The 22109-nt window shown below is 34.7% G+C and overlaps 1 protein-coding gene across 1 annotated transcript; it reads left to right on the top strand.

Annotated features, from left to right (window-relative positions):
* Positions 1–1142: 1142 nt before the first annotated feature.
* LOC134237702 (TATA-binding protein-associated factor 172-like) lies at positions 1143–21470 on the top strand. The gene is given in 40 exon segments (XM_062719838.1): positions 1143–1452; positions 2576–2699; positions 2881–2995; positions 3238–3369; positions 3671–3831; positions 3961–4088; positions 4355–4469; positions 4612–4770; positions 5008–5103; positions 5197–5373; positions 5462–5602; positions 5914–6041; positions 7047–7434; positions 7642–7796; positions 8022–8196; positions 8727–8896; positions 9124–9288; positions 10995–11112; positions 11293–11446; positions 12185–12249; positions 12641–12724; positions 12811–12952; positions 13302–13399; positions 13777–13978; positions 14101–14201; positions 14203–14256; positions 14530–14682; positions 14892–15029; positions 15230–15381; positions 15500–15641; positions 15740–15872; positions 16163–16261; positions 16521–16651; positions 16780–16902; positions 17133–17281; positions 17396–17554; positions 17706–17783; positions 17936–18065; positions 18213–18304; positions 18635–21470. Coding segments are annotated over 40 exon segments (5511 nt in total). The 5' UTR covers positions 1143–1441; the 3' UTR covers positions 18909–21470.
* The last annotated feature ends 639 nt before the right edge of the window (positions 21471–22109 follow it).

Here is a 22109-nt window from a genome sequence, read left to right as displayed (position 1 = left end):
CGCCCATTTCTTTAGAAACGAGAAAGGAATATTCGTCGTAATGTTTTAGGACACTGCACTTCCCGCGACAATCAACATGAGTTACAATGAAATTAAGAGTTTTAGATAAGAAAGAGCTATGTATAAAGTCCCCGCTTATGGAAAACACACATTGCAACGATTTTGTCCGTGGTTTATGATTTTATCATGTTTACTGGAGCTAGCATGGCACATGTATCAGTCGAACACGTGCTTACTCGGTGTTTATATAAACCGTCAATTTCATTGGATGTTATATTTATGAAATACCTGTTCTACTGGTATTCGATTGAATCATTTGACCGAGTTTTCCTTTCTAAAGAAATGGGCGTGTCTAATAATAGCTCAAAACTTTTCATCCGAACAGACAATTTTACCACTTCAATGCGCTTCATTGTACAATGAAGCGCATTGAAGTGGTAAAATTTTCCATTTGAACGAAACGTTCTGAGTCATGTTTTGAACGTCAATAATAACATAATGACACGCCCATTTCTTTAGAAACGAGGAAGGAATATTCGTCGTAATGTTTTGGGACACCTCACTTTCCGCGACAAACAACATGAGTTACACTGAAATGAAGATTTTTAAATAAGAAAAAGCTATAAAAAGAGTTCCCGCTTATTTAAAACAAGCATTGCAACGAATTTGTACATCATTATAATTTTATCATGTTTATTGGAGTTAGCTTAGCACATGTATCAGTCGAACACGTGCTTACTCGGTGTTTATGTAGACCTTCAATTTCATTGGCTATTATATTTATGACATACCTGTTCTACAGGTATTCTATTGAAACGTCTGACCGATTTTTTTTTCGATCAAATTCAGACTCTTGAAAATACCACTTAGTGGACAACATTTTGTTTGTCTTTCGAAATCCTTTAATCACACGTTTAATTTCACAGCAGCAATTTCGTTACTTTTTCTAGAAAATTATCTCTTTTATGCATCCTCGATATACCTAAGAGTCCCTAAAACCAATATACCCCGGTATAAAATAGTCTAGGTACTCTATAAAGTGGGCACCGTTCTTTTACTCCATAATATTCCTATTGGTCGAAAGATATAAATTTCGGCCAATCAAGGGTTAGTAAGTTCGCTATTTTAGGTAAGCAGTGTAAAATGGCAGTCAGTATAAAAAGTGAGCCCGTCGAGGGCGGGCGAGGATTAAATAAAGAAGCAGTTTGGCAGAGAATTATTTCAGTTTTTCTTGTTAGATACCCGTCTTTACCGCCAGATATTGGCGTCACGTAAATTAAACAGTCATTGAAAGTTGTTTTAAAAAGTTTGCAACATGCTTTACTACCCAAAAGTGTTAATATAGGAACAAAGTATTGCAGAGTCATACAAGGAAAGCTTCAGGAGGACATCTTGAGTATGAGATACAGCAAGCATTGCTAAAATTGGACTGCTGTCAAAAATGACGACTAGGTAAGACATGGAATCTACAGCACGGCAGATCAGCTGACACAGTGTTTATAAAGGCTGGTGTAGGTTATGTTGACATATACAGAAGATTTACGGATTGCCTGTCATATGTTTGACATATGTCAATGCCTGAAAATGATCATATTGCCGCTAAATGGGGAGAATGTACAATACATAGCAAGCAAACGTAGTTGAACAGTAGATATTGACAACAGCGTGTTGCATTTTTAATGTACCAATCACCAATGTCAAAATAGGCCTAATATAAAAAAGAATAAGTACTATACAGGATGATAAAATAGATGTGTGTTTACAGTCTGTCACTTAGGTACAAGTTTGAAGGAGTATACTGGTCGCATTTCGTGTCCTAAGGTTGTCAGGTCTTGATGATCGAAGGCCAGGTCAACTTATCACTGCATGAATACAGAAAAGAGATCATACTGGTCACCTGTTAACACCAAGAAAAACTTGTATTAGCCTAACTTATTAATTCTTGCTACTTATGATAGATGATAAAGGAATAAGCTTGTCTTAGGTCAAAAGGTCAAGGTCTTAGTCAGAGATAGGTGACCTTGTGACATTTTTGGTAATTCTTTGATGTGGGTAGGACTTCTTGTCGATTTTGCATATGTCAGAGTCTCCACTTGACCTTTGGTAGTGTACCATGGCTTGTCACTTCATTTGACTTGAATAGGATATCCTGTGTGTTTCTGGTTACAATTGAACATAGGTGACACCCTAACAGAAATTCAAAACTAATTTCTAGCCATATATATTATTTCATACATATAAAAACAGTCCTTTTTGAGGTCTATGATGTTAATGTTTTGAATTTTTTGGAATATTGAACTTTTTTTCTGATGAGGGGGAACCCAAAGTCATAGATTACTTTAATGAATCATTAATCAGAATAATCAAGGGTATTAAGTGTCCTGAGGAAGAAAATTTGATATGATGGGCATAGTCAATCTTAATGTGTATTCTTACTGAAGGTTCAATTTCACCATTTATTAAACTATGGACATCAAAAACCATGTATTAAAGCAGTGTTGTAATTTAAGTGTTCTTTTCTTTCTTGTAATAATTACTATTCTGTACATGAATTATTTCTCTCCTCCATTAACAGGCTTGACAGATTGTTTTTACTTCTGGACACTGGATCCACCCCACTAATCAGGAAGTCAGCCGCTGAACAGCTGGGAGAGGTGCAAAAACTGCACCCATATGAACTCCAGAACCTGCTGTCAAAGGTGAAAATAATGAGGGATTTTTTTAGTTCTCATAGTCTATATCTTTTCTGAAATATATTGCAAATCAATAGGACAACTTCATTGTTAATTAAGTTCCCCCTGAAATCCCTATCCCTCCTTTTTATGGACTGCATTCATCAACATGATAAACTTATTTTAATGAATGAATTTTTCTGTAAAGGTTCATGGTTACTTAAAGAGCTCAAGCTGGGAGACCCGGATAGCCGCAGGACAAGCTGTGTCAGCCATAGCCAGAAATGTGCCAAAGTGGAATAAGAAGATACCCATCAAACAAGGTTAACTGTTAAAACATCTTAAATTATCTGCCCTTACCAACCCTGAGGATCATGAAATTACTTCCAGACAATAAAACATTTTGCATTATAACTTCTGTACAAAAATGTTTAGTCAGGGGGAAAATGGTCTTGTGTTTTTGACTGGCATTCAAAAAATTGAAGGAAGTTTATGTAGGTCTGTATTTATTGTTAAGTTATTTCTCTATATATGGTTGCCAATAGTGAATAATCTTTTTGTACAGAGCCCAATGGTAACATCACAGAGGGAAATCCAAGCCAGGTTTTATTTACACAGTTCAATATTGGCAAGGTTCTGTCTCAAGGGGCATCACTGTTAGGGGCGGAGGAGAAGCAGTATGAAACTGAAATACTAAGTAAGTTTCAGAGAGAATACATCAGAAAAAAGGAAAACATATTCATCCACTTGTAAAGAAAACAGTTAAAATATTATTAAACCTGGAATCTTAAATATTTCAGTAGGAAGAATAAGAAAATGTTCATATTTTATCTTACTTTTGAATAGTTCCAGAATGGTTTTGTCAATTTCTAATTAAGGTTAAACAGTTTGATAGTGGTTAGTTTCTTTTTTCATGTTGTAAAGTTTCATCTCCGAAAAATTGTTTAAGTACTTTGTGTAAAGGGGAATAACTCCTAAATATCACTACAATATCCTAGGCATGAATGACAAAGACCAGTTGTCAAGACAACGTCAGATGCTGAACAAGAGACTTGGATTAGATATGGCTGGGAACTTAGGGATTGGAGGAGACATTTTCTCTGATGAAGACTTGGTATCCCAAATTAAGACGGAGAACGGCGACACATTTTCAGACAAGGCAATAATCTTTTTTATTTTCCCAAACATCTGTATAGCTTGCAGAAAAGTGAATTTTGATTTTTTAGACTTTTTACAGAATAAATTTTACAAAGCTTTGAAAACGAGGTTTCTAATCTTGTTTTTGTAGAGGAGTGTGTCAGACATCCTTAAGCAGCAGCTTCTAGATGTGACAGGGGGGAAGAGTGCCAGGGAACAGAGCAGAATGAAGCGTAAAGCTAAAATCCTGGCCAAGCAGAGGTCAAAGGACTGCTATAAGTACGACCATGTATAAACTTAATTTTTTTTTTTTTCAGAGGCCAAGATTACATTTGAATTTACATTTTCACTTTGTTGATTTAATTGCATTTGAAACATATATTAGATTTCACGAAAACCCTGTAGATGTGCAAATGTTTTGTAAGTGTAGGTTCTGAAACTTATTGATTTACGGATAAAATGCAATTTCTCATCCCGCTTTGATTTTATTGGTAAGGAATATAAGAGTACTGATTTTAATTTTGACACAATTTGTGTCTATGTAGTGAGCAGATGTCCCTAGATACGGAACCTCCCTGTAAAAAGGCCAAGTCCCACAGCATGGATATGGGAGGCAGTGAAAGCAAGCTGGTCATGGAGGCATCGGTAGACATTGAGGAGGTAGATGTTTGTCTAAAGCAAATCCCACATCAGTTTATCTCTTTAGAGTTGAGATGAAAATTACTTTTATTCATTACATATTTGAATGTAAGCAGTGAGCATAATAGACTATTATAATACTACATGTATTGCAATTTTTCAGGATGAGGAGTGGTACTTTGAGTCATTCTGTGAGTTACTGATGAATGATCTCTTCAACAGTCGATGGGAAACTCGACATGGTGCTGCCACAGGGCTTAGAGAGGTCATACGTATCCATGGAGACTCGGCAGGGTTATCAATAGATATACCTCAAGATCAGGTTAGACATTATCATTGATGATCTTTGAAGAAAGAGCAAATCAAATTTTTATATGTGTGATAACTTCTGAAATTATTTGTAAGATACACTATAATCTAGGTCTTGTAAATGATAATCATAATGTTCTGTTTATGAATTTATAGATTTAATAAGTTTACAAAGAATTTTTCTTTGATTTAAACTAAAGTTGATACTGATTAGATTGTATGACATTACCCCCCTATGTTTTTATTTCAGTTGCACACGATTAACCAGGTGTGGTTGACAGACCTGGCCCTCAGACTGCTATGTGTTCTCTCACTGGACCGGTTTGGTGATTATGTCTCTGATGAGGTCAGTTTGTGTTTTAAGACTACAACAAGTTGTTTGATCACCAAAATATTACATCATAAAGACACATTTATTGAAAGTTTTTTTCTCTTGAAGGTGGTAGCCCCTGTGAGGGAGACGAGTGCCCAGACCCTGGGGATGGTCATTAAACACCTGGACAGGTGTGGTGTGGAGGGGATGGTCAGTGTCCTGTTACAACTCCTGGCCCAGGAACAGTGGGAGGTCAGGCACGGGGGACTCCTAGGGTTCAAGTACTTACTGGCTGTCAGACAGGTAAGACAATAGGTGCCCTATACTGAATGTTAGAGCTCTAGTGTTGTATTGTAACAGTTTTATTCAGACTTCACATTATGATTTACAGGATATGACAGAAAGGATCCTCCCCGTAGTGCTGCCGTCTCTGTTCCGCGGACTACAGGACGTGGACGATGACGTCAGGGCTGTCGCAGCAGCAGCACTGGTTCCTGTCGCACACGATCTTGTCCATCTACTTCCACAACAGGTGGGAAAAATGTTTTATTTAAGATTCATGAAAATTAAGATTGTCTGTGTTATTGAATATTCTTGTTTATGATGACATTGTTATACATGTTTTTATGTTCTTGATTTTTTTTCTTTCTCAAAATTGACATTGTTAAGCATCTTAAACAAGAATTTTATTGCTTATGAATAGTATACTCAGAACTCTAGAATCAAATTTTTCATCAGTTGATGATTTTCAATTAATATAAGAATTATACGTAAAATGAGAGTTTGGAATGTGACGGTAAAATAGTCTCTGTTGCTCCATATGAAAATGATTGTGCTTGACAGGTGCCTTTAGTCTTGACTTGTTTATGGGACACCCTGCTAGATCTGGATGACCTGACCGCCTCAACTAACAGTATTATGACACTGCTCTCAACCATCTTAACAAACCCACAGGCCTCTGTCAAAGATTGGTATGATTCCCATTCTTAAAAATTAGTATAGAATCCCAGTGAAAAAATGTAGCATTTTTAATTTAGTAAGAAAAAAAATTATTTTTATTTCATATGTATCATTGTACTATTTATTTTCATTTGTACATATCAAAACTAATCTTGGGAATGATGGGGGGGGGCATATGCCTCCCTCCCCAGTGGCGGATTTAAGGGGGGCGCACCTGGCGCGCGCCCCCTAAAATTGTCAAAGTTAGCGCTAATCACAGCTTCGTCTAGAAAATGTAAATAAGGCCTAGAAAAAAAATATGTTTGTTTCCGCTTTCCCGACCGACCCTAATTTATAGTGCTGACCCTAAAAATTTTTTTAATGCTTTTGTCCCATGAAGTGCAAGATTTCACCCAGGGAATTATAGTCTCCAACTTTGCAAGCTTTTCAAGACAGAAAGAAGTTTGAGTCACCTTTCTATTATAAGTTTAAGTCACAGAAATGCTTGAAAACACCATTTCTTTTGTCATTAATGTTACTTCTATACACGTTTTGATTAAAGAAGTAAAAAAAAAATTTCAAAAAAAAAAAAAATTTGCCTACCGACCTACCCTATATTTTCTCAGCCTGAAAGCGGAAACAAACATATTTTTTTTCTAGGCCTAAGTCTCCTTGGTAGACCTCATTTTTACACTACAAAATCTCTAGAATTCAGGAGCTTCCAGGGGCTTTGCCTCCCTGAGCCCCCACCAGGGCTTTGCCCTGGACCCACTGGGGGCCTCAAGGTGGCCCCCACACCCCTTGCCTACTTTTGGCACCCCCTCTAACTTCAATTCCTGGATCCGCGCCTGCTCCCCCACTAACTTCCACAGTGACTTTTCTGCAAGTAAACAAAAAAATTTATGATAAATACGGTAAATATGACACAGATAGCTCAGTTGCTTAGAAAATAGATACTGTAATAAAATGTGAACATGTGAATTGACTTTTTAGATATGTTACTAAAGTCATTAAATGATTTTTTTGTTCCATTTCAGGCTTTCTCAGCCTCTTCCTGAACTCGTCCCCAGACTTTGGCCATTCCTACGACATTCCATTGCCTCAGTTCGACAGTCTGCCCTAGAAACCTTCCACACTCTGCTCACAATACCAGAGGATCAACAGACCGTTCAACCATGGCTACCCTTTATCTTACAAGATGCACTCAGGCATGTCTTCCAGAGATGTTTGCTGGAAGAAAAAGACAGTATAATTCGGATTCTAGAGAGAGTGTGGACACAGCTGCTGTCTAAGGCTCCATTAGAGTACCTGGTGGGGAATTCTCTTCCCTGGTTAGGAGTTTGGCTCTGTCTTTGTATGCAGCCATCCAAGCTTCCATTTGATTCCTCCTATCTTATTGAAGCTAAACACAGAGGAAGACTACATGTAGGTATTTTGTGAATCTCAGTAAATAAAACTTAGCAGACGTGCAAGAGTGAAATTATGAAAGAAATGTGAAATATCAAGTATTTGAGATATTTAAAACTGCTTGTACTGGTAATAGGAAACATTTCATTCTTCTAGTGTGAATAGCCATATTGAAAATCATTTATATTGTTATTTATACACTTTCTTTAAAATATTGGTTGACAGTCTGATGGTGAACATGGAAAGACAAGGCATCTTATAGGAACCCCACAGAAAACCACCAGAGAGGAGAAAGATTATATTGCAGGAACGCTGACACTGAACGCCAGTGTAGTGGACAGGGATATGGCAGTGATGAGGACTAGGATCATGGCTACAAAGTGATTATTTACTTTACTATCTAACATTGTAAAAACTTATTTTAATCATACTATAAGTTTTAAAATTGTGATATAGGTGAGTTAATTGAGAATGAGGCAAATACATGCAATGTTGAATTTACAGGACGGCAAATGTTTTGATTACACTAAAATGTTTTTAGATTAAACCTACATGCATAAGAAAAAATTACCTTTAAAAAAAGATATGAATATTGTGTAATTTAGGTTTTTGGGAATGCTGTGTAGCTACATCATTCAAGAAATTCCCAACTTCCCACCTGAAGGAGAAAAACCAGTTACCTCCCTTTCTAAGCTCTTTTTGTTCCACCTGAACAGCAAATCAGCTGTCCAGCGGTTTGTCATTGGTCAAGTTGTCTACAATTTGGCATGCTCCAATAAGGTAAGCTCTCGTCATTTTTCAGTCGAACAAACATATACTACTAACTGATGTTCATTCCTTGTAGCTTTAAACGTACACATAGAGGACAATGTTTTTCATTTGGACATAGAATTTACATGTATTTCACAAGTGTTAAGATTATTTTATCTTTAAGGGAGTGTAAAATATTGCTTTCAAAAATATGATTTTTATTCAGTGGATAATTACAGTATTTCACCATTGAAAATGGAATAAATCAAATTACATTTATATTGAATCAAAATTGTTCTGACTTTTCACCATCTGTTCAGCATATTTCACTGTAAATTATTTTTTATGAACAATAACTTCATTTTTAGTGTAATATTACAAGACTCCCTGCTCACTAAAAATTCATTCTCATGTACATATCTTTTATTAAACATTTTTAAAAAAAATCTTCAAAATTTTGCCCTAGTGATAAATAGAAATTCTGCATCAACTTTATATTGCGTATTCATATAGAATCAGAGAATGAAATCAGAATTAGTTCTCTATTATTAAAATATCAGGAGAGTAAACTTCCAGATGAAGTTGTTGCCAAGCTTTTGGAGTGTTTGAGTGATGCTATCTACTTTGATGAGGTTGCTATCTCCTTCACACACATGCAGTCAGACTGTAGAGATTTCATGGCTGGACTCAAGCAAAATGGAGTGGACTTGGACTCTCTTATTCTCCCAGGGTCAGTAGATTAGGAATTTTAAACAAATTATGATCACGATGAAATATTTGGTTTTATTTATTCTCATGTATCATACTATGAGTTGCAAAAAGTGTGACTTATATAAATAGTGAGTTTTATTAGTTTGCATTGCATGATTAACAGTAGCATTACTGTTTTTTTTCCCAATAATGTGATGTAAATAACAAAATTCCTCTATCTGTAATAATTTTTTTTTCTGAAATCAGGAGCATCATCACACTAGACCAGGCCAGTGCCCTGACCACTACGACTTTTGATCAAGTTAAGACCTCACTAAAACCCAAGGCCCAGCAGGTGTTTGAGGAGCGGAGGAGACAACTGAAGGTCATCGTGGACACCACGATCCAGGAGCTACAGACACTCACCATCAGGTCTGGTCATCTACATAGCTGTAGTATACTGTCAAACATTGTTATATTTCAAACTAAAAACTGATATGTCTGGTGATTCAAGAATAAGTTGTTGGGATCTCAAAATCACTGATATACTGTAGATCACTAAATTTTCACGACACCTTATTTTCGCGAGAAAGCCATTGACTCTTGATAAGAGAGACAAAAATTTTCACGAATTGTGGTTATTGGTTTATATAATCTTAAGGAATACTATTATACGCGAGAACTTATTTTTCGCGATCACACTGTCTCGCGTAATTACGCGAAAATAAAGTTCTCGCGAATAAAAACCAGTGTTCCAGAAACCAAATATCTACTGAATTTAAGTGATTAAGTTAAGTTAAAATTATTGACTCTTTGAAAATGTCACAGTAGATTTTTAGCTCTACTGGTCAGAGACCAGAAGAGCTTATGCGATAGTAATGCGTCCGTCGTCCGTCTGTCTGTCTGTAAACAATTTTTCAAAATGCTACTCCTCCAACAGTTTTGGTCTGATTTCAATATAACTTGGCACACAAGTAGACTACACTAAGATACATAATTCTGTGCATCGGTTTTTGATTTGGATGAATGGTGTTGCCGTGGTTACTAAAAATACAAATTTCTGTGAAATTCTTTCAAAATGATACTCCTCCTACAGTTTTGGTCCGATTTCAGTATAACTTGGCACACAAGAAGACTACACTAAGATACATAATTCTGTGCATCGGTTTTCAATTTCGATGAACGGTGTTGCCTTGTTTACTAAAAATAGAAATTTCTGTGAAAGTCTTTCAAAATGCTACTCCTCCTACAGTTTTGGTCTGATTTTAATATAACTTGGCACACAAGAAGACTACACTAAGATACATAATTCTGTGCATCTGTTTTAGCTATCGATGAACGGTGTTGTCAAGGTTACTAAAAATAGAATTTTTTGAGAAATTCATTCAAAATGCTACTCCTCCTACAGTTTTGGTCCAATTTCAATATAACTTGGCACACAAGTACACTACACTAAGAGACATAATTCTGCACATTGGTTTTTGATTTCGATGAACGGTGTTGCCGTGGTTACTAAAAATAGAAATTTCTGTGAAATTCTTTGAAAATGCTACCTCTCCTACAATTTTGGTTTGATTTTAATATAACTTGGCACACAAGTAGACTACACTAAGATACATAATTCCTTGCATTGGTTTCTGATTTCGAGGAACAGTGTTCCCATGGTTACTCAAAATAGAAATTTCTGTGAAATTCTTTCAAAATGCTACTCCTCCTACACTTTTGGTTCGATTTCAATATAACTTGGCACACAAGTAGACTACACTAAGATACATAATTCTGTGCATGGGTTTCTGATTTTGATGAGCGGTATTGCCATGGTCACTAAAAATAGAAATTTCTGTGAAATTCTTTCAAAATGCTACTCCTCCTACACTTTTGGTCCGATTTCAATATAACTTGGCACATAAGTAGACTATACTAAGATACATAATTCTGTGCATAGGTTTTTATTTTGATGAGTGGCAAGGATAATTTTTTTTTTACTTATTGGTGTTTTAAAGTCTCAAGTCCCAATTGCTACTTTTCTCTTCCATTGTTTTAAGTATAAACCAGTAGAGCTACAGTCTCGACAGAGACTTCTGGTTTCTTCTTTAAGATATACAAGTACTTCCTACAATCAAAGTAAATAATTACAGAGTCCAGTGCAGTTTAGCTAAGGCTGCTGTAGAATTAGGAGCCCTTCCAGAGAAACTCAATCCTGTCATCCGACCTTTGATGGAATGTATCAAAAAGGAACAAAACCAAGAAATACAAGTAAGTTCTTGTTAAAAAATGCTCATTGTATACATGTAGATACTACAGTATATAATTATTTTCAGAGACTGATTGATGTGTTGTTTCTTGCAGATTTTTTTTATTTTTTATTACTTGACAACCAAGGCTGATGTATTTGCAAATAAAATTTGATATTCAGAATTAATTTAAACATTCCAGCAAGAGGCAGCAGACTGTTTGTGCAGATTAATCAAGAAATGTTTGGATAAAGACCCCAACCCGAACTCTAAGGTGCTGAAGAACCTGTGCACCTTTCTGTGTGTGGATCCCACCTATACACCTAGAGTTACTGCACCCATTCCAACCTATACAGGTAATATAAGCTCCATTGTAGCACTTTATGATGAATGTCTATGTGTTTTTCACCTGATGATAAACTAGATTTTGTCTGGAAATTATATATTTAAAGCCAATCAGCAATCCTCGGCTGACTCCGCTACGCTCCATTCAAGTCTGGGATGTGATACTGTATACAGGGTTATTTTCGCCCCGTGTTATTTTCGCCCTTTTACACTTGCTTACAATTTTGCCCCGTTTTAATTTCGCCCAGTAACAGTTCTGTTTAAGAAATTATACTGTCTTCTTTGAATTCGCCCCGTTTTAAATTCGCCCACTTGTGACAAGGGCGAAAGGGGCGAAAATAAAACGGGGGCGAAATTTTCCCTGTATACAGTAGGTGGAGGAATACGCATTAGATCGATATATTTCTCTTCTGTAAATTGCCTTGTCACTCATTTCATATTTCGCTCTGCCTCAAGTTCTTTTAAAAATGTTTCTTTATTTGTCTAATTCTTCATTGTATATTGCTTTTAATTACAACCATATGTTAATAGTCTTTGAAAGCAAAAACAAAGTGTTAGGGGTGCCATAAGATAACTCGGGTTTCTAAAGTGTAACATTTGAATGAAATTCAAATAAGGTCACATGACTGAATCAGCAAGGTAGAACACCTTTGACATCTGAGGTTAGTGTGTGAGGTAGGAGCCACTGGAGGAGCTCCAAGTGATTCTAAGCTGTATTTACTTTAATTTCACCCATTTTCTTTTGATAGCTGATGAAAGTGAAGTAAAATGTGGAGTCAAGTTAGGCATAATAACCCTAACAAAGCAACAGAAAGTAAGTTATTGAATACAATATAGTTTTAAAATTAAAGTTGGTGGATAGAAATAGAATTTTTAAGTGCATCACTATTAGGAATGCAGCCTTTTGTTAGTCTGCTACCTAGATTATCAAAAGAAATTAAATTTTTCCCTCATACAGCCTTCGTAGGAACAGGATTGCAGATAAGTTGATGGACATAGATTCCAGTGTTATGAAAGATATCCATTTGTTCTTATTTTACCTTCAGACAATTTGGATTAAACTGCAAGTACTTGTTTGTGTATCCTCACAATGTCAAGGTTTTTTGATTTCGGAATTCCACACAAGTGGATTTCCAATTCACAAATTCTTGACATAATGAGGATGTTTGTGTAAAAAAATCTAATATTGAAAAAAATTATTTCAGACCCCCAATGTGGGAAAGAAATGGTTGAAGAGGGCAGCAAGTGTAAAAGTAGATGACTCTGACGCTACTCAGGAAATTAATGAGGTTGGTGTTTAAAATTGATTCAGACACTCCATAAAAGGAAAAGAAAGATGTTCATATCTCTCTTTTGTTTCTGTTTTCCATTTTAGACACAAAAACAGCACCAGATCCAGAGAAGGGGAGCAACTCTGGCTTTAACAACCATTACACAGAAATTTGGAAATGAACTTCCTGGCAACTTACCAACATTGTGGGAAAATATGGTGGAACCTCTCCAAGGTGTTGGGAAAGGTCTGTCTTTCACAGGTTAATTAACTTGCAAATGTCTTAATGAGGGATTTATTCAGGCAGAATTTCAAAATTTAATTCTGTTTAAAATGATTGTAGGTTTTTAATAGTTTTATCTGCTGTAAGTCGTTTTAATTCCATGGTGGTAAAATTTCTTAAAAAGTACCAATCGCGATGGTTTTATTTTCACGCTGCAAGAACTTCATTTTAATTTCGTATACGCTTTTAATCATTTTTTAAAAACCAATGACAGCATTCACGATGGGTTTAATTTGAAAAATGAGGATTCGCGAACATAGTGAAATTAAAACCATCATGATTATTTGCCAATCTACAGTATTCTTTTTGACAGAGAATATACTGACAGAGGAGAAAGCTCAGGAGCTGGTGAATTCTCTCCAGGTGTTGGAAACTTTATGTACAGTCATGACCCCAGATCTACAATTACAGGTATGATCCAACAATAGTAATGTGTATACCCTATAAGCAGAATTTTTAGCAAGGATTAAATTTTGGCATTATTAGGGAGGGTTCTTAGAATGCTAAAATTAAATATTGCTAAAATAAACTGTGTTTTATTTGTAATAGCTTCATTAGTGAGCATTTTAAAATCGCTAAAAGTAAAATACCATATTTTAAGGCCAAATCGCTAAATTTGTGTCTTGCTAAAATTTCCACTTATATGGTATATGGTCAAAGGCTTGCATAAATGTCTAATCTTTTCTCCTTTGATCACATTTTAGCTACCTGTTGTAAATACTTGGGATTATTACCTGTATTCATTATTTAAACCAAGACAATTGATAAAAAAAATTTCATTTTTAAAGCTAAGGGAAAGATTGCCTTTGCTATTGGATTGCCTGCACAGTCAGTTTGTAGCAGTTCGTCACTTAGCAGCCAGATGTTTTGGAATGCTTTGTCAGGTCATGACACTTGACCTTATGACCTTTATCATTGAAAAAATAGTTCCACTGATGGATGTTGCTGATAATGTCATTTATAGACAAGGAGCAACTGAAGCATTGGCATGTATCCTTTACAAAAGATATAATTTCTCTGTCAATTTATGCATATTCATGAAACACAAAGGTAAATTAGGTAGTGATAGTGATTTTGCTGTGTTTGGTAATTGACCTTGACCTAGATAACAGGTGTGATAGATGGTCTGGGGATGGAGCTGATTCCCTACATAGTGCTGCTGGTAGTGCAGGTCCTCCGCCGTATGAGTGACCAGGATGAGGCGGTCAGGAAATAAAATGGCTACCGCTTGTTTTGCTTCCTTGATCATAAATGATGCCTTATACGAGGTTCAAAATATATTATAAGGTATTTATGAAAACTTTGATTAAAAAAATTGATCTAAATATAAAATTTTAGAATTCAAGGAAGATACTGTGTAAAAACTAGTAAAATTGTCAAGTTTACAAAATGCATTCAATTATTTAAAGTGAGTCTTATAGTTGTGAAGTAGTTGTACATGTATATGAGTTCATGGAAGAGATCCATAAAATAAAGGTTTTACAATTTATTTTAACTCTATATGTTATTGATGAAGTGGTCATGTTTTTCTTTTTTTTTAGGCAGGAATCACAGACCCACCAGAGATGAGTGAAGCTCTAATCGCAGAAAAAGAAAAACAAAGGAAGTTCTTAGAACAGTTGATGGATGGATCTAAACTGGAGAGCTATAATATTGTGGTCCCTGTGAAAGCAGAGCTCAGGAAGTACCAACAGGTCAGGAAAGTATATCTATAAATGATAGCAGGATTTCAGATGAAACTTAAAAGAAAAGAAAATGAAAGAGGATTTGTCTTTGAGGGGAAAACTTGCTCAGAAATATTGATAAAAACTTTATTATAACATAACAGGGTCAAAACTGGAAGATGCTGACAATTTTACTTTTATAAAGAACTTACACATGCATGCTCTTTTATTCTTTGCAGGATGGTGTAAACTGGCTAGCTTTCCTAAACAAGTATAATTTACATGGGATCCTGTGTGATGATATGGGACTGGGAAAAACTCTTCAGTCAATATGCATCATGGCCTCCGACCATAAACTCAGAGATGAAAAGTTCAAGGTATACATCATATGATGCAGTAACATATCAGTGCATCATTAATTTTTTGTAAAGACTTTTTCATGGCCTGTAAGTACTCTCTTAACAGAATCTTTAACACATTTTTCACTACGGTTTTAAAGAATATTGCAGGCTCTTTCTGTACCTAAATATCCAGTTGCTTTTATTTGGCATGCATTGAGTAGTAAATGTGTTTTCAGGAGACGGAATCCATGGAGTTTTCTCCCCTACCCTCCATTGTTATATGTCCTCCAACTCTGATTGGACACTGGGTGTACGAAGTCAACAAATTTGTGGATATTACTCATCTAAATCCCCTCATGTATGCTGGCCCACCTGGAGAGAGAGCCAGGTATGAATCTATAGATCTAGTAGTTTGTGAAGTTTATAAATGATTATGCATAATTTTCATTTTTTTGAAAAGGAATACAGCCTATAAGGTACATCTCTATTTGTATTTTTTTTTTCAGAATTCAGAAAAAAGTGAAGAAACATAATTTGATTGTGGCTTCTTATGATGTAGTGAGGAATGACATAGATTTCTTCAGCACAATAAGCTGGAATTACTGTATTCTGGATGAGGGACATGTCATCAAGAATGGGAAAACCAAAGTAAGCATTCTCTTTCATATACATATTAGATAATATATCATAGTTTTAAGTTTCGCTGTTTCCCATTTTAAATGCTTAAAACTGTATTTTTTTTAAAGCTTTCTAAGGCAGTCAAACAATTGGTTTGCAATCATCGTTTAATCCTGTCAGGGACCCCAATTCAGAACAATGTCCTTGACCTTTGGTCCCTGTTTGATTTCCTATTGCCCGGATTCTTGGGAGAAACAGAAAGTTAAAAATATTGTCAGAGTTAGGAACGTCATTGAACGTGATGTGTGCTTCAATGTTGCAGAAATAATAAAGTTGCATGGTAAATCAAAGAATTTGAAAACAATAACATTCTAATTCAAGCTATCTTTGTACAATTGTGAGCAAACCAGGTGTTAAGTATTGTGGATATGTGTTTTGAATGGAGAAGACGCAACAAACCGTGTTTGAAATAACAAAAATGTGTATACTTTTGACAAAGTTTCAAACCGTGCTCAACAAAACATGTTGCTTTTAATTTTGGCTAACGCGAGTTCTGTTTAATCAAATGGTATGGCAAAATGTGTTGATCCAATAATCATATGACGAGAGAAGCAGGGATGCCAAAAGCACTTCTAAGGAACAAGAAGCAGGTAACCAAATCATTTTGTTTTATCATTTTCAAAAAATCACTTTGCAAATCTCAACTAATTTTAACAAAAGAAATAAATGTAGATCTACTCACTTATAAGTGTCTTGAGTGAAATCATAGATCTAGTTTGGTTGCAGTTTGTAATCAGACTGTCCATTGTATTTCATTGCTACATTTATATTATATTTTATATTATATTTTGGTTCCAACATTAAACTGTATACATTTGAAGATGGTGTATAATTTTCTCCCCATTATAGGTGCTTTGGCCATGGAATCTCTTCACAGACAGGTTCTTCCATTTATCCTGCGGCGTCTGAAGGAAGACGTTTTACAGGATCTTCCACCGAAAATTATTCAGGATTACTACTGTGATCTCAGTCCTCTACAGGTAATCCATTATTAGCAGCCAACTAAATCTCAGACTTAAATCATAAAGGAAAATGATAATAAATTAGCTTATTTTTAATATAAAGCATAATTTTTTGTGATGGTTTATAATGCTTCCATTTTGTTCAGACTCAGCTTTATGAGGACTTTGCCAAATCTCGAGCCAAGCAGGGACTTGAAGATTCAGTGACAATATTAGAGAGTTCCGACAGTAAGGAAAGAAAGAGCGCTGGGGCTACACATGTTTTCCAGGTAAGCTTGAAAAACTTCAATGCATATAAATTATTTTTATGAGTTTATGTAATACTTTCTCTGGATCAACTATGCAAATAGTGTTTGGATTTATATCTCTTAAGAATATTACAAAACAAATACAGTTTATCTGATATTTTACACATTCATGTGTCATATTGAGAGAAAATCAGTTTTAATATAGATATAAGGAAATTGTTTTCACAAATTCAATCTTCTTTTTTATTCAGGCCTTGCAGTATCTGAGGAAACTCTGCAACCATCCTGCACTGGTATTAACAACAAGTCATCCCAAGTATGAAGAGGTCACAAAACAACTCAAGTCCAGTAACTCTTCATTGCGGGATTGTCAGCATGCACCAAAATTGAATGCTCTGAAGTAAGATAAGTCTGAATGCATAAAAATCCTTCTAAATTTGAGAAAGCAATCTATATTTGCTCTTTCCATATGTGTAATTATTCAGCTTGTTTATAAAATATTTGTTCACTTCAGACAACTGCTGATTGACTGTGGTATTGGCGTTGCCATGCCGTCACACTCAGGTTCTGGTTCACAGCTGGATACAGATCTACCTGTGGTAAATCAACACCGAGTTCTGCTGTTCTGTCAACTCAAGAGTATGCTCAACATTGTAGAAGAGGACTTGCTCAAGTGAGTAGATGAATACAGATGTATTTTCAGTCTCTGGAAAATGAACTTTTAAATATTTATCTGAAATAGACTCCCATAACATTGTAACAGTTACACCATACCATTCTGTGCTATATTAAACTTGTACTTGTAAAATGTTTTGATTCTGTAGATCACAGATGCCCTCGGTGACCTATTTAAGACTAGATGGCAGTATTCCAGCTGGTTCCAGGCAACAAATCGTCAACAGGTAACAATATGAAATTCTCTGTTTAGAATACTTTACACTCTAAGTTTTATTACAATTAGTTTTATTTTAATCCTCAATTAATTTGGGTTTGTAGAGAAATAAATGTTTCACAGCCTGGCCTGTCTGTACATATGTAAATTTTTGTCACATAGGTTCAACAATGATCCATCAATTGACATCTTGCTGTTGACGACACATGTTGGAGGGCTGGGTTTGAATCTGACTGGGGCTGATACTGTTATATTCGTGGAACATGACTGGAATCCTATGAAGGACCTTCAGGTATTGAAAAAATTACACACAAAACACACTTTGTAGGTTCTGTCACCATTATCTCTCGAGTCTTTTGTTTTAATCCTATCATGCCTAGACTTTATAACATTGTGATCTCTGATTAAAGAGTCAATAAAACAAATGTTGAACTTTCAGGCCATGGACAGAGCCCATAGAATCGGACAGAAGAAAGTTGTCAATGTGTACAGGCTGATCACCAGGGGAACTCTGGAGGAGAAGATAATGGGGTTGGTATCTGTTGTCAAATGTTCATAAAAATATGACAAAATACATATATCTATCTATAATTTAAACATGTAAGTGAGTACTGTTAAAGAGTGTAATTTAATAAAGAATGTCAGACTACTTGCTTTTTGTTGTGATATTTGCCCAAGCCTTTATATTGACTGTTAATTTATGATTGTTTCATAATGTGTAGGCAAATATCCAACTTTATCAAGAGGAAAAAAAGGTGCTATACAAACTATACAAGATCAGTAAAATAATTTTATGGTTAAATAATTCTCTAAATGATTGTAGTAATTAATGAATTTGATACATTTTTTTGGCTCTTCCAGACTCCAGAAATTCAAGATGACAATAGCCAACACAATCATTAGTCAAGATAACTCCAGTTTGCAAACCATGGGTACAGATCAATTGTTAGATCTGTTTTCACTAGATGATCAAGCTAAAGGACAAATAATAGCACCATCTGGCAGTGGCAGTAGTGATCCAAGCAAAAGGGAGAGCATCAAGTCTATCCTAGAGAATCTAGGAGATTTATGGGATGAAAAAGAATATGAAAGTGAATACAATTTGGATAATTTTATGAAGTCACTTAAAAAATGAAGCTATGTGGAAAATCTAGTGTGTGCCAATGAATGAATTATGCAATTTCATTAACTACTAACGATGATTTAATTACAATTACATCAATAGGTGAAAATCTTTACTGGTTAAGTATTCAAGTTTGAAAAATTATATGAAAAAATAGATTTAAATCTGACTGGCCTTTTTTCCTGTCATTAGTTCATGTTATGTTCAGTTGTTAGATGTGTTAGTTCTTGTTCATAAAAGAAATACCTAACTTTGCTGTAGATATAGTTATCTTACATTAATTTTGCTGAAGGCAACATATGAACTTTATTAGGCATGTTCACTTTTCAGAGTTATGTTGCTATAGTTTGTATTAGTTTTGTGAATATTGATTTTGAAGATTTGTTAAGAGCTTGCATCTTAGAGCAACCAACCTCTACTGTGATACTATAAAATCCTGTACTTACATCAGAGGTGGAATTATTGAAGGGCAGTAGTTTTAATGTAGTGTAGTGTTTTCTTTAATGTAAAAGTCAATTGTCATATATCAAAAAAGTAAATGGCATTCAGAACCATGTTATACACCCTTTTTTCCCACTTGTAATATAGAAAAGGCATATTGTTGCTTTCACAGTCTCAAAATTTTGAGAAATTGGAAACTCAAGGGTTAACAAGGAAAAATAAATTTATTTAAGTTCATAGTATTTACTTCTTTCATATTTCCTATTAAACATTGTACTTACGTCTAGTGCTACATGTACATATATATTCAAGGTGACCTTTGTGTGTCACATTACAAGGAATGCAGCTACTTAAGTTCATATGTTACACTGTAAAGTGTATATAATTTCATGTTTAGCTTTTTCATTATTAATTTTTAACTTACCTTAACCAGTGGCTCAGATGAGCTTTTCTGATCAGCAATTGTCCAGTGTTTGAATGTATTCATGTTTGTATGTAAATACTTATGATTTTAATCTTTTCCAATTTTACTTGGCCAGTTACAACCAAACTTGACAGTCGACAAAGAAAATTTCCAAGTAAAGAAATTGAAATTAGTTCAAAATAAGGGTCAAAGCCCCTTTTCAAGGAGATATGATTAGGTTTATTTGAAAAAAAAATTGGGGTCATTTAATTTTTCTTTGCAACTGGACCAGATAAGAGGCATATTGTTTGTAAAAGCCTCCTTGATGATTGGAGATTTAAGTCTTGTCAAGAACAGCAGAATCTCAATGATTTACATTGACATACAAGCAACCTAGCTAATGTAAAGTTAGAGTCAGTTTTGTTTAGGGTATGGGCTCAGGGACTTTTAGGACATAAAGCAATCTGCAAAAAATGAAGGTTACAATGTGTCAAACACAATTACCAGAGTTTGTCATTAATACGGTGGTGAGTTGAAAGTATTTTAGCCATGGGGCCTCTTGTTTAAAAGAAAAACCATTTACTGAAACTGTAGCAGGAATATGTAAATGGAGTAGTGAACTTAATGTTCTGTTCACATTTAAGCTTTCTGGCTTAATTCTAATATGTATCCATCATACCTCATTTTGTAAAACCAACCTTGTCATTGAATCATTTTTAATGCATGTAAATTTTCATAGTTATCATTTCATTAATGAGACTGTAGATTGTGTAAATTTTTAATATACTTGTACCTGGTTAAACTCTTTCAGATTGTTAATTATTTTTATCAGTGATCATTGAAATCCTGGAATTATCTGTAAGGATAATCTTAAGCACCTTAATCTAGGTGTAATAAGACAGAGGTTTGGTATAACTGAGACATGGGTTAAGTAAGATATGTTTTTTTGTTAGTTTTGTGAACTGCTTACAAGCAATAAAGTTAGAGGCTAGTAAAGCTAAAATAAGGTTTAAAAGGGTGAATTGATGCTTTTTATGTAAATTCTCAGGTTTGTTGATTATTAAACTTGCTATTACAATTACTCTTGCTCTGTGTAAAAAGTTTTACAATGAGTTAACCATATATGTATGTTAAACCTTTGAATATCATAAATGTTAGATTTACAGTACAATACATTGTTAATCAGCCATTTTAAGGAACTGAGAAATCAGTACATGTACTCTGAAGCTAGGGAGTAACTACTGTAAGCTGTAATCAATGGGTTTCATTGGTAAAAAATGTCACATTTATTTAGAATTTTTAAAAAAGGTTTGATGATGAAATGGAATTTTTTTTAAAAGGTCTACTTTCTTATGTACAGTAAATTTTGTTTGATGGTTGAACACTTGAAAATGAAATGAACATTATAAACTCCTATACTAGTATCCTTTTTATCCATGTGTGATTTGTCTTATTTCAGTGTAATTATACAGTAGAGACTTTGCTCATATACGCATGTTTTTTTTTATTTCTGTGTTTGCAGAATGTACAATATATTTTTGATATGATTACATATAAACTTTTGGTTTTCCACTTCATTTAACTTGATATTATACTTCTGTTAAAGGTGGTATGGTAGATAAATGGTTTGCTGAAATAACATGGACGTATTTGAAGAGGTCAGGTTTTTGTGTATGAGATTATGTCAGCTGTCAAAGACCAAATTGTTTTAAATAAAGCTGTTACTGTTTTGTCTTTGTTACAGTACTTACACAAAGGTGTGTTATTTTAGAGCTGTGGCATTACAAAGACAATTGGAGGCAAAACAACACTGTTTCCTGTGTTTAGCTATACAATTATTCAGAAGTTAACTTATGTTGGTTAATACATGTAGGGGGGAGGTTGCTTTATATCCAATCCCCCAATAGCCATTAAGTAGATTTTTCACTAACAGATGTTTTCCTTCCCTTTTCACCTTTTTAGGTCATGAATCGCCTATTGCTATCCTTTTTGTCCTATATGCATTCATATTTGAACATTTTAGCTTCTTCATCAGAATCTCTAAATTAATTTAACCAAAATATTCTACATATAATAGCAACAGGGGAACAAAAATGTGAATTTAGTTCCTGTCCCATGTAACGTATTTGGGTAACAAGGGAAGAAGCCACAAATAGTGAAAAAGTGACCTCAAAATGTTTTTGACTCCAATTGCGCCCAGGTTGAAATTCCGCATATTTATTACAGGATACATTTAGAATTCTTCTAAAGTATGATTGGGCCACTGTATAAGACACTAGTATAAGTTCAGGGAAGTGAGTTTTTGTTTTAAAAAAAATTGATATTCGAGAACTTTTTAGCAGATATACAAGACAACACAATCCCATTCC

Source organism: Saccostrea cucullata, unplaced genomic scaffold, assembly GCF_032062105.1.
Source record: "Saccostrea cucullata isolate Sc308-1 unplaced genomic scaffold, CSIRO_AGI_Scuc_v1 ctg11, whole genome shotgun sequence".
NCBI classification, from domain to species: domain Eukaryota; kingdom Metazoa; phylum Mollusca; class Bivalvia; order Ostreida; family Ostreidae; genus Saccostrea; species Saccostrea cuccullata.
The sequence above is the reverse complement of the archived record's forward strand: the minus strand, read 5'-3'. Positions and strand labels throughout refer to the sequence as shown.